An 18,226-nucleotide genomic window follows, 5' to 3' on the forward strand; every position below is an offset into this window, starting at 1 on the left:
TACCTTAAAAGCAACTGAGACCAATAGGAGAAGGGGACCAGGAACTAGAGAAAAAGTTAGATCAAGAAGAATTAACTTATAAGGTAACACACATGTACAGGAAATCAATGCGAGTCAACTCCCTGTATAGCTATCCTTATCTCAACTAGCAAAAACCCTTGTTCCTTCCTATTATTGCTTATACTCTCTCTTCAACAAAGTTAGAGATAAGGGCAAAATAGTTTCTGCCGGGTATTGAGGGAGTGGGGGGAGAGGGAGGGTGGTGAGGGAGTGGAGGGAGAGGGAGGGTGGTAAGGGAGGGAGTCGGGGGAGAGGGGAGAAATGACCCAAACATTGTATGTACATATGAATAAATAAATAAATAAATAAAAATTTCTTACCTAGAGATCAAGTAAATACTCACCTTTATTTTATTTTACTGTAAGTTTCCTACACTTTCATTTTTCTAAAATTCAGATTTTAAATTAATTTTCAGTTTATTTTGAGATATATAAAATGTACTCATCCCTAACAGTCATTTTCCCAACTGAATTTAATGAAGAAAGGCTGACCAAGTGGTAGAGCATCTGCCTAGCAAGCAAAAAAACTGAGTTAAAAAAACTTAATGAAGTAGCTCATCCTTCTCATTGATATCTCCTTTATGTACATTAGTCAGAGAACAGCACAGGCATGCAATTATACCTATTTCTGGGCTACCTATTCTGATCCATTAACCTATTTTATACCAATTGTTCACATTACTGCACTTTATTGTGTACTCTAATTTCTTATAGGAGATATCCATGCACATCTTCCATTAAAGGGAAATATTATAGCATCGTACTTCAGAAGCATCACAAAATGACAATGCCAGACATCACAGGTCTGAAGAAGAGATTCTATCTCCACAACAAGTATTTTAAACCCATCTGATAAGATGGTTACTTCTGCAATAGTCAGAAGAGTTGAACTACTATTGTAAAAGAATAAAACCCCACAAAATACACAAGTAGACTTTCATTTTCTAGATGTTTGCTAGCATCTGGTAGGCAACTATGTGAATATAAATGTTTAAAGCCCTTCACATGCATTCTTGTGTTATGTTCCCTTAAAATAAAAGTGTTTTTCATGCATTTACTTAGAAATATTGACCTCAATCTCGAACTCAGCTGTCAGCTCTGCATGTGTCGCCTCTGGTTAGTCCCGCTTGGGAATGATGCTCGAGTTGTGGTTAAGTGTCCTCAGTATGTGTTGCCAAACTGTACAGAGATTAGTACTAATGGCAATGCTGCCTCCTGAACTCAGCCAGGCCGGCAGGTAAAAGGCAGCGTAATTCACACCTTCCAGGGCCAACGGGAAACTGGGGCATATTTGTTGTGTAACTCTGGAAGGATGAAATGGTTTTGGGAGGAACAAACCATTGATAGACAATGGATTAGTTTCATATAGTGGATCCTAGGTGAAAGAAGACAGACCTCCAAAAAAGCATATGTGTGATTCTATTTATATAAAACTCTAGACAGTTTACAGTGACAGAGGACCACTAATGGTTCCCTGGAGTGGAGATGGGGTGACAGGTTGGGGAAGAGAGAATCACAGAGGTGACAGAGAACTTTTAGGGTGACAGATATGTTTATTATCTTGAAAATCGTGAAATTGTGCACTTTAAATGTGTGCAGTTTATTGAACTTTGAAATATACAGTCATCCTTCATATCCACAGGACATTGGTTCCAGGTTTGGTATCCTCTGCAGGACAACAAAACCTACAGATGCTCAAATCCTTTATATAATTGGTGTAGTACTTGAACTTGTGTATGTCCTCCTGTGTGCTTTAAATCATTTCTAGATTACTTATAATGATTAATACAATATAAATGCTATGTAAATCATTTCTGCTCTGTAATTTTTAGAAAATTAGAACAAAAAATTACAGATGCAATTTTTTCCAAATATTCTCAATTTATGAATAGTTGAATCTTCAGATTTGAAACCCAAGGATGTGAAAGGCTGACTGTATATTTTAAGAGAGAGAGAGAGAGAGAGAGAGTGTGTGTGTTGGCACGAATCTAGGCAAATGGTAGGCAAGAGGCAGAGAACAGAAGAGAAAGGTACAACAAAGTGCAGAAGACCAGACAAAACCAGGGAATTACCCAAGGATTCAATGAAACCCACAAAGCTGGTCAGACTGAGCAGAACTCTTTAGTCTTACTGTGCTCACAACTGCCCCAGGGATCTTGTTACCATGCAGATGTGAGTCAGCAAGACTGAGAAGGTCCTCAAGGCTCTGTGATTCTCACAAGCCCCCAGGCGATACTGGCTCTGCTGTCTTTCGGGTCTCTTTGTGGAGTGAGGGGCTACAACATCCATTTCAACTTCAGTTGTGTATGAGAATCGCTAGGAAACTAAAATAAAACAAAATTCTGATGTTTGGATCTCATCCCACCCTAGAGATTCTGACTCAACTGACCCAGATGTCAGCCTGGCTATACTAGCCCTCGGTTGCAATGAGAAAACAACTAAGACAAAACAATTTAAAGGAAGGGAAGGTTTATTTTGACTGAAGGTCTCAGTCCACAGCCACATGACTATTGTTTTTGGGCCTGTGACAAGGCAATATGTCACGGCAGAACATATGGCATAGGAAACCTATTTACTTCATGGGAACTGGGAAGCAGAGAGAGAGAAAAGGACTGTGGACCCAGTATCTTCTTCAAGGGTATGTTCCCAATAACCTTATTTTCTCCTACTAAATTCTACCTCTTGATGGTTCCACCACCTCCCACAGGCTGGGAATGCCTTTAGCATATGGACCATTGGAGGGAGACATTTAAGTCGCAATCCATAACATGGGGGAATTGGGAAATGGGGCAGGGGTGCAGTACTGGGGTTTGAACTCAAGCACCTGCTTGCTAGGCAGGTGCTCTACCACTTGACCCACACCTCCAGCCCTTTTTTGATTGTTATTTTTTGAATAGTGTCTCACATTTATGCTGATGTCATCCTGGACTGTGATCCTCTTATGTACACTTCCTACCTAGTTGGGATAACAGATGCATAATGCCATGCTTTTAAAAAATTGGTTTAGATGGAGTCTTGTGAACTGTTTCCCCCAGGGCTGGCCACAAATTGCAATCCTCCTGGTCTCCACCTCCCAAGTAACTAGGATTACAGATGTGAGCAACTCAACCAGCTGAGTCAGGAATTTTTAAATATCTCTAATAGATTCTAATGTGTAGCCAAGGTTGGGAAAAACTACTTGAGAGAGAGTAATAAAATGGGTCAGAAAATAAGGAGAACAAAACCCCCAAAGGTAATAGGGATGGTCAATGACCTGGGCTAAATAAATATAGTAAACCAAGCCCTGTTCAAGATCAATCCTGCTCCAGGCATGTAAATTTATCTGAATGCAATCTATACCTGTGTGGAATTGTGTTGAAGATGCTTTGCTGTTCTCACACTGAGCCTTGGAATAAATACCAGACAGGTAACTAGATAAGTAGGTGAAGAGTGAGTCCTTCCTAAGATAAAAGCCACCAGAAAAAAAAAAAAAACTTTGCAACAACAAAGCTAACCAGGGAAGTTGGTGGGCACACACACCTACCAACACATCCATAAGGATTTTTCACTAGAAGGAGACAACCTACAGCCTCCCTCCTCCTTGAGCCCGATGGACCACAAAGCAGGCATGACAAATTATGCCACTGTTTCCAGATTTATTTTTAAAATCATTTTCAATTCAGCTCCTTTTCTATTAACATTAGTAGATTAGAAATTATTTTTTGATGGGTCTTGCACATTTGCATCTGCATCATAGAATTTTGATCATGAATCTACTGTGCATCAGGACCACAAAATGTTTAATGAGTCATGTCAACTTAATTGTGCAGCTTGGAACTTTCGGAGCCAGTTTGTCACCATTTTGCTGACAAATGTCATCATTTACAGACTGATCTTTGGTGCCGATTCTGTTCACCATGGCTGAAAAAATTGGGAAATGAGCTAAGCTTTGTGAAACACAAGACATTGTTTTTCCATTTGGTTGATTAAATTTCAGTTTAGTAACAAAATAAACCTGTAAGCATTTGAAAACAGGCTGGCTTGGTAATGGTCATTTTGTTCAAATCCCAACACAGAGGACGCTGTGTATCTGGATGATGAGAAAGAAAGACAAGAGTATGTCCTGAATGACATCGGCGTCATTTTTTATGGAGACTTCAATGACATCAAGAGTAGAAGCTGGAGCTATGGTCAGGTGAGACACTCAATGGACCATTGGCAAGGACGTTTACTTAATATTTTTGTCACACATAGTACCGCAGGGTGCCTTGTATGGACATCAGACAAGTGCAGTTTCCTGCTTTTCAGGATCTGAGATTCCAAGGCAGAGAGCATAGGAGCAGAGACTTATAAAGACAACTGCATAATTTATCAGTTGAAACCACATATATTCCTCTTATTCCAAATGTTACAGAGTTCAGAAGTTCTGTGGATAACGTAAAGTCACCCAGAAATAGGCTGGCATCTTAGACCTGTGAAATCTCATTAGTTCTACCAGAAATGGACTGAAATTTTCCTTTTCTTATAAAGAAATATATTTTGATAATGTTATAAAGAATATTGTAAGGTGTGTGCCCAACTTAAAGAATAACTTTTTAAAAGTGTTATTTAAATGGAGAACAGAAGGTAAAACGAGTCCTGTCTGGGGGATTGGTACCAGTGGGAAGGAGAGGATACAAGGAAAGGGTGTAGGAGGATGAATGTGGTGGAAATATATGTTCATGTATAAAAATGGCAAAAAGGGATCTGTTGAAACTATTCCAGGAATGGAGGGAGGGGGGAATAAAGGAAAATTATGGGGGGGATGAATTCAACTATGATTTACTATAAGAACTTCTGTAAATGTCATAATGTACCCCCAGAACAACAAAATACAATAATAAAAAATGTAAAAGAAGAAGAGTGCTGTCTAGGGTACGACTACTTAAAAGAGAGTGTTACCATCTGGTCAAAGAAAATCCCAGTGGAGTTTTGTATAGAGACCATTTCCTCAGTTGCCACCTCAAGTTACTGTCTAGATACACAGCTCCAAATTATATTTCTTTAAGATGGTCATTTAAACTATTTCAATAACGGTGCAAATGAATGAAATTTTGCCACAAACAAATGTACATCCTGTGATTTAAAAATGATTTTTCACTAGCAACATAGAGGAAATGAATGCCATTTTTCAGAGAGAACTGAAGTTGGGTGTCCATGGGAGAAAGTTCACAGAATCTGGCCACACCAAGTCACATGATGCCTTGTTTTGACTCCCATACAAGGTCTCCCTGGGTCCCTCACCCATGGCTCCAGCTGGACCACCAGCACCCACATCATCACAAGTTCTTATCGCCCTGCCCAGCATTGTGGTCGGTTTCATCACTCTGACTCCCGAGAAAACCTGCTGTGCCCAGTCTTGCTCACCTGTGTTTATGTGCTATTTTCACTTGCCCTGTTTTCAGATTCTGTTTTTTTCTTTGGGTTAAGGTACTAGTGTTTGAACTCAAGGCTTTGTGTTTGCTAGGCAGGTGTTCTGCCCCTTGATCCAACCCCCAGTCCTTTTTGCTTTGGTTATTTTCAAGATAGGGTCTCACTTTATGTCAGGGCTGGCCTGGACTATGATCCTCCTATTTGTGCTTCTCACTGTAGCTGTGGTGACAGATGCATGCCACCTTTTCCAGTCGTTGGTTGAGATGGAGGTCTCATAAATCTTTAGTCCAGGCTGGCCACAAGCCCCGATCTTACTGATCTTCACCTCCTAAGTAGCTAGGATCGCAGGTTTGAACCACTGCACCCAGTCTTGTTTTTAGATTTTTTCTGGGTCTCCTTGTTATATGCCCTCTTCTTCCTCAGTGACCCATTACCTTTGACTAATACTTATTACCTGACAGCCTTACCTTGGGTTCCCATTTCCTAGTCTTTAGCTGCTATCTTGGTCTGTATTCTATTGCTATAAAGAATATGTGGGGTTGAATACTTTATAAATGAAAGGGATTTATATAGGTTATGGTTTTGGAATCTGAGAGTCCCACGTTGGGCAGATCCATTTGTTCAACCTCTAGCAAGGGCCCTTTTGGCTGTGTTACAACATAGTGAGGAAACAGGCCATGTGCTGACAGGGCAAAGCAGAAAGGGTGGCCTTGATTCATAACAAGCTGCTCTTGGGAGAACTAACCCACTCCCTAAAACAAGCACTAATCACTTACCAGGGAAGTGCCCCTTCAATCTAGTTATCTCTCATTAGGCCTTACCTCTTGATAGTTCCACTACGTCAATATCTCCACCCTGGAGGGCAACTTTCTAGCATATGGAACTTTGGGGAATATATCACATCTACACATCAGATGTGGTTCTACTTATGGCCCCAATTTGACATTCTACAGATAGCCAATGAGGCAAAAGTTGTACAAGAAGGTAGCAAAGAGAATTAGAAAGGTGTGCCAGGCACAGTCAGGTTACACTTGGCCAGCACGCCTTTCAGTAGATGTCTTGAGCCCAGGACCTGTATATACCATCATTTAAAGAGTCCATTGATTCAGGTCCTTCTGACAAAACAAGCCAAGCCAGGTATTTGCAGTTATGTAGATAAATAGTGAATTCTATGTTGATTCCTTTACCTCTATGGTTAGCTGCTATCATGTTCCACAAGCAGCTGAGATACGTTACTTAATGAGAACCTGAATAGTGACTTACTATGTATCTGGAAAACTAGTTATCTATATGTTTGAATTACAGATTTCTGCACCTATCCCACCAGGTTGGGGCACACTCAGAGTTGGTATTATAACTAGATTTAATAAAGAATTACATGGTAATTAGCCATTAAAATTGTGATATCATGGCCAGGGGCTGTGCTCACACCTATAATCCCCACTACACAGAAGTATAGGTAGGAAGATTGTCAGAGGACAGCCCTAGGCAAAAAGTGTGAGACCTTATATAAAGGTAACTAAAAGCAAAAAGGACTGAAGGCATTGCTCAAGCAGTAGCATTTGTCTAGCAAACACAAGGCCCTAAATTTAAACCCCAATTCAAACCCTAATACCACCAAATACACACGTACACACATTTGGATATGTGTCACAGTACTTGTGTGGACAATATGCAAGGTTTCTGCATATAAAAATATCTCCAACAATGGAGTACAGTATGGATAAAATCTCCCCCATCTTGCCATTTTATTACTATTTGCTCTTTATTCCTTTTAAAGGTAATTATGATATTGTCTGTAGCCAGCAGTTCTTTTTCAGGAAATCAAGGTGGCTACAGGTTCTTCCCAAGATAATACAACCTACCTTCTCTAAACCTAGGATCCACCTGGTCTCAAAAGAGGGGACTCTTACAAGGCATTCACCACAAGGGCTCCTCCTATTGGGTGTACAAGTAACTGGGTCTGAAGTACCTTCCTGTATCACATCTGAGAGCCATATACATAAGAACTCAAGTTACTTCTGAGGTCACAAGACTTTAAAGTGGCTTTGGTAAATCATTCATTCCTTCACCTTAGGCACTAGAGTCTGTATGTCAGACAGATCTTCTGAATCAACTTGTACAGTTCTTCAAAGAACTTCGTCAGTTCATGATCCTAGAGTACTTCTGCTTTCTAGTAGTCCTGTTTGCTTTTATGGCTTCCTTCTATGTTCTTCACTTCACTGAAAGAGGAAAAGGATGTCTCCTTTCTTCCCCTTTTATAGTTCATACTGAAAATTATGGTTGGTCACTATGTAAGAAATACACATTTCTAAATATTAGGTTGTGGTTTCATTTTATTTTTCTGCAGGGCATATTTTTGTTTACAGAGTAGAGAGTAAGTACTTCTTGTCTTTCCCTCCCGAGTAGTTTGAAGATGGCATCCTTGATGCTTGCTTGTACGTAATGGACAAAGCAAAAATGGACCTTTCTGGCAGAGGGAATCCCATCAAGGTCAGCCGTGTTGGATCTGCCATGGTAAGCAAGAGCCACTGAGGATTAAAACCTAGCACACACTCCACTTGCCTCACTATTGATTATCAGTTCATGAAGAGCTGTTGAAATCGGTACTTACACTTAATAAACTTTTATTTGGAAGATTTTGGCTTATGTCACCCAGCATAGTTCTTGGTACTATAAAACAGTCTTAATCTCAATGAGGTATGTTTGCATGATACCATTGAATGGTTATTCTTAAGAATTTCTTGCCTAGGGACTAAGAAGTGACCATGACAAAAATGTCAATGACTATAATCAAAGGATCAATCTATCAAGGAACATGAAGATGTGCAAGACAGTTTTTCTCCATGTTTATGCTATGATAAGAGTTAAGAATAAATGCTTCTATAAAATCCCAGCTCCCCTCGCAATGATATGGCAGTACAGGGCTTTGTCACTTTTGAAGTGGGTATTCATTCTTCTCAGTAATCCCATGAGATAAGTAGGGCAGGCATCACTCATGCCACTTTTTTACAATGAAGAAAACAGCCTCTGCTATAAACAGGTCTGCTAACTCCAGATCTGGGCGTGTCCCAGCTGTCATGCTACTCTCTGTAGGAGAGCCTAAGATATCTTCAAGCATGCAGAGATCCCACAGTGGCACAGAAAAGAGGAGACAGAAAGCCTGTGAATGGGAAGGTTAGGGTCAAAGGTAGGAAGTGGATCTGGTGTAGTCCTACCACACTGATACACCCAGCACATAGTTGGCCCTTGGTGAAGAAAAGTATATCACACCTGTTCAGGAGCAGACTGTTCCTGAAAAGAGAAATGTTATACTAGACTGTATTTCATACAAAGTTTAGAAAACTTAAGTTTTCTAAAATATTCTCCCAGGAAGAATTCCATCTTTTGTGTTAGGTCTTATTTATCTTTTGCATTAAACATAATATTGTTAACATACAAATATTAGCCTGAGAATGATACATCATGTAATTTCTGGAGCTGTTAAGGTTTTTTATTTTATTAAGAATTAAGCTAAATGTAAATTGAAGAGATAGTAGAGCTTAAAAAGTGAGGGTAGAGCCAGGCATGGTTGCACACACCTGTAATCCCACCTACCAAGAGGTAGAGGTAGGAGGAGCTTGGTCTGACTCTCACCCAGGCAAAGGTGTCAAATCCTATCAAAAAAACAAACTAAAGTAAAAATGGCTGGGGACATGGTTCCAGTGGTAGAGCACCTGCCTGACTCAAGGCCCTGAGTTCAAACTCCAGTTTCACCAAGTGGAAGTAGAAACTAACAGCTAAAGGCAGTTTGGGGCTGGAGGTAATAGCTCAGTAGTAGAGCACGTGCTTAATATTCATGAGGCTTAGGGTTCACTTCCCAGCACCCAAATAAAGAAAGGCAGTTTTATTTCCGTTGTTAGTCACTGGGTTCTAAAGACTTTGGAATCTCTTTTTAATAACCTATTATGACAACTATTAGACAGGCAGTCACTCATCACACTTCTTACTTCAAAGAGATTTCCTTTTTTTCTTTCTTCTTGGAAATTACCAGGACAAGTTTATGGTGAAAAGGGAAGCAATAGCTAGGAGTAATTAAGTATAAATTAATTCCCTCATAAACATTCTAAAAAGGTTGCTCCTCAGCCTGAGTTTACTCACACATTGTGAGTATTTTTATAAACCCAGAAATCATTGCTCAACCAGTGCAAGAGGGAGCAGCTATCTTAGTGCTGACTCTAGGGGCATCTGGCCAAGTGGAAGCTGTGAAGTATTGAATTAAACACGAAATGTTAATGCAAATTGCCTTGAATTTTTATTAATTATAAAAAGCCTATGAGGTTCTCATCTTGAAAATGTATATCCCAATTACAAGATTTGGAACTAGACAGAGAGAATCTGTCTGGGGAATGGTTTGGTTTGGTTTTTGGAAGTGACCTTGGCTGTTGAAGGGAAGGGGTCTTTTCCTGGGCAATTTTGAGCAATATCTCAAGTTCCACCACTGTGTTGTTAACATATACAGAAAGACTGATGGTTTACAAAACCCTTTCACCTCTATTACCTCCTTTAACCCATAGAATAGCTCTGTGAATCTTCCCAACACCCACTTAATTATAGTGATTTTTATGAGTAAAATATAGAACATCCAAAAACACTTAGAAAAAAAGTAACAACTGTTTTCTAATTACTCAGACAGTTTCTCTCCTGTTTAAAAGTCCTGGAAATATATCATGAAATTTCTGAGTACAGCTAAACAAATAACAAAGAAAAAAAAAACCTTCAAACTTTTTAATGAAAATTTTGCCTTAAAAATGGGAAAAATATGAATAATAAAAAAGAGAAGAAAAAAATAAATAATAAATATTATAAAAAACCAATTACTTATTAGCTTTTTAACACATTTATGTACATTGTAACATGCCAAATGTGTGTTCTAAAAAGTAGAATAAATCACTTTATAAGCAAATTTAAAAACACGGGAAAAGATGTATTTGGAGTGTCCAGAGAACATGTTTGGAGCTGGGAGAGTTTAGCCAGCATCAAGAGTCACAGGTAGATAGGCGAAATGTTCTCCAGGGATGGACTCAGCCTCAGGAGCAGGGCCTGCTCTCAGTTGCCTCTCAACCTGGAAATTCCTCTCACAGAATGTGCATACTAGGACAGAGATGCACAAAATGTACAAATCTTCCCAAAGACGTAACCCATTGACTTCAGTTCATGCTAAGGTGAAAGGCAGGGCAGGCAGAACTTTCCTGAGAACATCTGCTGCTGAAGGGAGTGGGAATAAGTAGCCCACCCATGCCTGGGTACCTGAAGAAAGTGGAGTGGAGCCAAGTGGGACATGACACAGGAGCACACAATTGGAGACCCAAGTACAAACTGGCTTTCTGTGGTCATGGCCAAGTCTAGCACTGAAGACTGGCAAGGAGTTTGCCAGAGATGGGCTGTGTGTGATGCCAAAAGAACACAGATAATGACCCACATTGTGCAAACTTTCTAATGACAAAAATATGACCTTTGCTTTTAAGTGCACACCCCAGATAAAAATCTTTATGATCCAGTATATATGACCTTGGAGAACTGTTTGTTGTGTGTAGGGGAGGGGAGACACTGAAACCATCTGCATGGAAGATGTTCAACAGCATCTCTGTCTTCTCACCTCCTCTCCCAAACATATACACCAGTTGTGACATCCAAAAATATCTTCATACTTCCAACTGTCCTTTGGGGGTAAAATCACCCTTAGAGAGGACCAGAGCCCTAAATTTCTTCATAGCTCAGCTTCCCCAATCTGTGGACTGAAAATAGCACTCTCTTCTTGGCCTTCATAGAGGAATGCTCTCTTCAAAACCTGCTGCTTTTCATTCTCTGCTGAGGAGAAAGTGGAGGCAACATCACAGGGGAGGGGCCTGGACCCAAGTCAGGAGATGGGACCTTCGCTCAGGTTCTATGTGGCTCCTTTTTCCTCTTTAAAATGAAACTTTGTACTTCAACCATATTTGTAATTCCCATTGTTAGCAAAATTATCTTCTTATTTTTCACTATAATGCTCTCCTTCCTTCTATTTTTTCTTTTATACATTCAGTATCTCCTCTTGTTATTTTGGATTGCTGTTATTTAGCTTTTAAAGTAGAAAAGGTTGATAGCAATCTGGCCAGCCTAACACTATGGGACTTTCCCAAGAGAAAGAATGTCCCCAACCCTATAATCCTATTGTCTGGGGACTGGGCCTGGGATGATCTAACCTCTTAAAAGGGACTTTTATTTAGGCTCTTCTAAATACTGAGTGGCATATTTTACCAATGCTACACTATAAATTCATTTAAGAGAGAAAAGAAAAAAAGAGGAAAAAAGAAACTTGCCTGAAGTTACACTTCCTCCCTTAAATTACATCCCTTGATTGCTGTTTTCTTTCCACCTCATTTCTAACGTGACAGTCCCCTTTAAGAAAATTGTCAGGAAATACACTAGGAATCTTTAAGAAGGATGCTCCATGCCATCTGAAACTTTTTCCATTCACATGGCATTAATACAGCATTCCATTGCTAGCCCTCAATTGCTATGAAGCAACCAGATATAGACTTTGAGCTCCCAGACTATCAAAACAAAAGTGCCATTATGTGTTGAACAAAGAACATTATAGCCCTGAGGAGAGAGGATGACAGTGACAATAACCTGTCATTACTGCTGAGTAGTTATCTGCCTGGGCCTGCTTCTGCCCCATGACTGATTGGATCTGGTGCAGCAGGATCCCCAGGGAGATGCAGCTGCTGCAGTGGCACCTCAGTTACTGAAGGCACTACCTGCTTAGTCACCAGGAAACCTGAATGCCCCACCTCGGTGCAGGTTCCCTCCTGTTGGTCAATAGAAGACCTGCATCAAACTAGTGCATGGGATCTGGAAGGCTCTCAGGGGTCTTCTCAGTGAGGAAGCAGCTCTTGGAATGATGTGATTCACACAAGGTCACCCAGCACGTTAGTGGCTGAGCTGGAACTAGATATCATCGTTGCTCTTAGACCATATTGCTTCGGAGGGCTGTTACCAACACATTAATGCTAGGAACACAATTATTGTATCACAGTGAGTAGATGTCTCCTAAAAAAAGAACATGTCCCCAAGAGCAAGTAAGTTTTGGAAAAAGGGAATAAGTGAAGAAAGGGTAAGTCAGAGGATGCTAAGTAGCCAGAGGCACTGTCTCCTTGGAAAGAGGTTCCCAAAAGAATTAGGTACCAAATGAGGTATGAAGGAGGTAGTGGTGATTTTGGTGGGTGTGATGTGTTATGTGGTGGTGGTGATGATGATGGAGAGGTGATTGTGGTGAAAGTAGGGGTGGTGGTAGTGGTGCTGGTAATCATGTTGGTGATAGCAAAGATGGTTGTTTTGGTGGTGATGGTGATATAACACTCATGGTAGTAAGCACTCAATATTAACTCATTCACCCAACAAGTATTCAGCAAGTACCTAGGAACTGGGTACAATTGGAAACAAAATAGCTTCTGTCTTCACAGATCTTATAGTCTAATAGAGAAGATAATATGAATAAATGAATAAAGAAAAAATAATAGAAAAGATAAACAAGTAAATAGAAATTTTTCTGTCCATTTTTGCAAATTCCTTAATAGAAATAAGCACAGGATTGTGTGGGAAAGCAAAATCACTGAAATTTAGATCAAAGTTTACCTAGGACTAAACACTGACCTAATGAATGCTGGAATATTGGATCAAAAACAGAGGGAATGGCTGACAAGGGCTCATAGCAGTAATAAATAAGTCATGCTGTTACTCATAAGAATGTCTTCCATGGCAGAAATTATACACAAATCACAGGTTACCAAAAGCACTGGAGGAAAAGAGAGTAGGGGTACCATAATTTGCTCCTCTGAGCCCTTGTTTGTTTTGTGATTCAGAAAACATAAGGTTGCCATAACTAGTTTTCCCCATAGGTGCCACCATTTACAGTTACTTGATCCCATAATGCTGTATTTTGATTCAGTTATGATAAGGGGAAAAAGTAGTATTAATGGGAAATTTGGAAGGTGGGAGGGAAGGGAAAAAGTCAATATAGCGGAGATTTTAGAATTCCAGCGCTTTTCACTAGTGCTGGCCTGGACTTCCCAGCTTGCCTTGAGGTATGCATAGTTATTTTTAACCTTGCGCTTCTGCTGATATTGAACTGTGATGCCATCATTAATCCCTATTAATGCCCTGTTCTCACCGTGCCGTTTGGGAATTAACTCAAGATTGAACTTTTTTAATCAATCGATGTTCTATGTACTCTTTAGTGTTATTTAAAAAACCTTGACCTACAGCTAGGAAATCAAACTGACCACACTGGGAGTAGGTCCTGAATTCTTCTTAAGCCAGTGCAAGATGAATTACTGTAGACTTTTGAGACAAAATGGACTTCCTGGCTTCTGATCTTCAAGCACTCACTATTTTCATTTTGTCTACCTTTCCTCCCCTTCTTCTTCTCCCTAGTATTTAGTAAGTTTTTTTCTTTTCATGCATGAAAAAAGACAATCATGACATCACTACCTTGATACATTGCCAAGTAATTCCACAGGGGATTTACTACTAAACCATGTTTTATTTCCTTTTAAATTTTCTTCCAGTTTTTACTTACCAGTCTTGAGTGGAAAGCTTCACATTCAGCAAAATTCCTCACACAATAAACCTTAATTACAATTATTCCGATTACATTAAAAAATTTGCTTGAGTTAGAAATTCCACACCTGAGTCATTCCAAATAAACTTGAAATTCAGAAATAAATGTGCAAAATCTAGTCCCTGATAATACAGTCAACCACATGTAGTTCCCTAACAGTTTTATTTTTTAATGTATGAAGCAATATCTAACTTCCCCATTGGTTTGTAAAGTAGTCAGAACCTCTTTCTTTGAGTGAATTGTTACAGAGAAATCCGAGGACATGGGTACTCAGTGACATTGCCCCCATCTTTTTTTTTTTTTTTTTACCGTAAAAGATCTTTTAAACATTTTCCCATCTGAATCTCATTCTTGAAAATCTTCATCTGTCTAAAATCATGACTAGGTAATAATAATTGGTTTCCCCATTCCTGTGTCTTATGTAATTGCCAATCAGAACTTCTAATGGTGGTGGTTAGTGGTAATTGCCACTAGCAGAGAGTCAGTGCAAACATATGATTTGGTGCCACCTCTGTGAGGGTTCCATTGATATTTTATGAGTGTGAGCACAACCCACCTGCATTGCTGAATTGCAGAGGCCTAGAGCCAAAATTCCCAAGCTGGTGACCATTGCCAGATAACAGGCTCCACAAAGAGGGGTGGGTCCAGAGTTCCTGTGTATCCAAACCTATAAGCTTTTATTTTAGATTTTTATTGTCTATCTCCATGATTCATGCACATGAAGGTCAGGAAGAGATTCCTCATTTGGGGATGGTAGAAAAAGGTAGAGCTTCTGATGCTTTGTGTAACCTTTCCAATGGTGACAAAACTCAAGTCAATTGTAGCACTCATGGTAGCACCTTTTGGAGAATCTACTGGCTAGTCATGCTGAAAAATGTTATGACAGTCCAACATGGTAAAATACTAAATAGTTACCAATTTTAAAAGACTTTTTAAGCCCTCAAAGTTGGAGTGGAAGTATTCCTAAGAATGAAAGGCATTTCTGCCTTTCTTGTCATTCCTTAGAATGACCAAGGGAAGCCAATGATAAAGGGGGAGTCAGGACAACTCTCTAAGGCACTCCCAACAAAACACAATTTCATAGGTCACCAGGGATTTTCATTTCTGTAAATTAAAGATTGTCAACAATTGACCACTCTAATGGAAATCAGTGGGAAAATAGAATTTACCTAACAGGAAATATCTTCATAGCCACTTGTGAGAAATCATATCAATTCCATAAATAACCAATGTGCAGATGGAGAGACTGAGGTATCAGAAAGCTGAATGGCTTTTTCCAACGTCATGGGTAGTTCTGGAGGTGGATCTCTGATTGCCTAATCCCCCTGCTCCACTCACAATGCTGTATTTCCCCTGGATTTGTCCTCTTCCTGTCCTCTCTCCATATCACATGAGCTCCTTGGGTACAAAGATAATGCCTTCCACATGCTCTGCCTGACTCAGTCCTTCTCTTCCAGATAAGGGGAATGAGGGACAGTGAGCTGTGCAGGCATCATTTTTTTTCTCCTATGGTAAAAGCCAGCAATGTAATGAAGTTTCCATTTGTGGGCAAACAGCTTGGTTTCTCAATTATTAAGGTTACATTTCTTATGCTTGTTCTTCCCATATTTCTGGAGAAAAACAGACATTTATTACAAGCCATCTCTCGAATGTGATAATCATAGTCAATCTAAATGTCTGCTTTCCCTGAATTGCTTCCTGGAATGAGTTTTCAACACAGCAGCTATTTTGTAATCACACAGGCTATTTCTGAAACACGGGGGTGCTTACTTATCAGCACTCCCTCCAAGCTGTGCAGTTGGAGTTGCTCTGGTCTCTAGGGACAAATGTCCCCAGGATAGATGAGGAGAAAGTAGCAAAGCCAAATGGGCCCTTTAGGATGTGCCCTTTATGCTCTTTGGGTTTCTTTCTTGTCTTTCCTTCTCTCTTCTCCCTTGACCTTCTTCTCTCTCTTTTCTCCTCTTGTTCCATTTTTTCCCTCTTCCATCCCATCTACTCCTTTCATTGAAATATCTTTGGAGACCTGTTCTATACCAACCAGTCCTCCACCATGCAGACGTAGTATGACAATGAAAAACAAGACAACCCTGGAGGAGCTTAAACTCTTAGTTTCTTTCTTTCTTGGTCCACATTTGGTTATTTCTCTCATGATTGTCAATTAGTAAAGAATGTTGTAGTCAAATGTAAATTCTAAGTTACTGAGAGACACAAGTTAATAATTATTTGTTGTAATGATGATCATGAAAAATGAACCAAATTACCCACCTCTGTCAGTGTGGGTTCATGTACATATACCAAAGGGTAACTGTATAACAGTAGTTAGATACTTCACAATATAGATTAGGATTAGTTCATGTTTTCTTAATTGAGGTCAAATTTACATACAATAAACAGCAAGGATATCAAATGTACAATTCAATCAGTTTTGATGGGGATAATCAGCACCTTTATCAAAATGTAGACATTTCCATCAGCTCAGGAATTTCCTTTGTTTTCCTTCTGCTCAGTCTGCACCTCCACGGACAGCAATAATTCTGAATTTTTTTTTAGAGACACTGGGGTTTGAACTCAGGACCTCACACTTGCTTGGCAGGCACTCTACTACTTGAGCCACTCCACCAGCCTTTTTTGTGTGTGTGGTGGGAGATGGTCTCATGAACTATTTGCCATGATCCTCCTGCTCTCTGCCTCTTGAATAGTTAGGATTACATGTGTGAGCCACTGATTTTTTTTTTATAGTAGATTAGATTTGTCTGTTCTTAAACTTCATATAGATGGATTCATGCCGTAGGTAAGGAGCTGACTTCTTTTACTCAGTTGTTACATGTGCTTTTAATTTTATCTTTACTCTTATTGAGCAATATTTCTTTGTATTGTGTATCACAATTTGTGTATCCATTCACTGATTGATAAATATTTGAGATGTTTCTACTTTAGAACTATTACAAGTAAAGCTACTATGAACATTCTTGCATAAGTCTTATTGTGTACATGCTTTCATATGTCTGAAGTAAATAGTTAAAGATGCCATGGCTGTGCCATAGGATATGTATATGTTTAATTTTATAATGATCTGCCAGTGTTACAGAATAGGTTTGCCATTTTACCTTCTTCCCAGTGAGCTATGAGGGTTCTAGTATTTCTATAGGTCATCCATTCCTGATGTTTTCAGCCTTTTTAATTTTAACCAATCTTGTGGGTGAATAGTAGTATCCAACTGTTATTTCAATTTTGTTTTCTCTGGAGAGTAATAATGGTGGCCACTTTCTCATACATTATCAGCCATTCACATATCTCTTTATGTATTATCTTTTCAAGTGTTTACCCATTTTCTTTTTTAAAAGACGTTTTTATTAGTATATAATAATCATACACGGGGGTTCGTTGTGACATTTCCATATATACATATATTGTACCCTGGTTTGGTTCAATCCCTCCATTATTCTCCCTCTTCCCCAATTCCCCTTCTTAAAATGACTTGGAAAGGTTTTAATGTTCCATATTCATACATGTGTAGGAAGAACTCCATTTTCTGTTTGATTGTGTTCTTCTTATTATTGAGTTGTACTTGCTCCACGTATTCTGAATACATATCCTTTGTTAGATGTAAAGAAGACATTTTCCCCAAAACTATGGCATATGGTTAGATTTCCTTTTTTATTGTGTTTTTTTGTTTGTTTGGGTTTTTTTTTTTTTTTTTGAGATTCACCTTGAGCCCATCACCCTTCTCCTGAGCCTCCTGAGTGTTGGGATTATACACATGTACCACCACAACTGGCTTTGCAGTTACATTTTCTTAATGGTATATTTTAAGAACAAATATTTAAAAATTTTGTGAAGTCCAATTTTTAAATTTGTTTTACATTTATTTGTTTGTTTTTTGTGGTGCTAGGGACCAAATCCAGGACTTGTGCATGCTAGGCAAATGCTCTAGCACTGAGCTACATCTCCAGCCTTAAACTGCTTTTTCAAAAATGGTCCTCTCTAGGAAATATATTCTTTTCACAGGCCCTATGTTGTCTTTTCAAAAATTTATAATTTGAGATTTTACATGTTGATCTGTGATCCATCTTGAGCTTTTCTGTGTAGTGTGAGGTGGGAGTGAGGGTTTACTTTTCCCCAATTTATCTAT

At 39.2% G+C, this 18,226-nt stretch overlaps 1 protein-coding gene across 2 annotated transcripts in view; it reads left to right on the forward strand.

Moving 5' to 3' along the window:
* Positions 1-18,226, forward strand: part of F13a1 (coagulation factor XIII A chain) — a 159,130-nt gene that overhangs the window by 65,944 nt on the left and 74,960 nt on the right. For both annotated transcript variants that reach the window (XM_020185019.2, XM_020185020.2), the window contains 2 exons: positions 4,115-4,233; positions 7,860-7,967. In XM_020185019.2, coding sequence (XP_020040608.1) covers positions 4,115-4,233; positions 7,860-7,967 — 227 coding nt within the window. The remainder of the gene's footprint in view (positions 1-4,114; positions 4,234-7,859; positions 7,968-18,226) is intronic.

The sequence above is a fragment of the Castor canadensis genome, chromosome 8 (assembly GCF_047511655.1).
Source record: "Castor canadensis chromosome 8, mCasCan1.hap1v2, whole genome shotgun sequence".
Taxonomy (NCBI): Eukaryota; Metazoa; Chordata; class Mammalia; order Rodentia; family Castoridae; genus Castor; species Castor canadensis.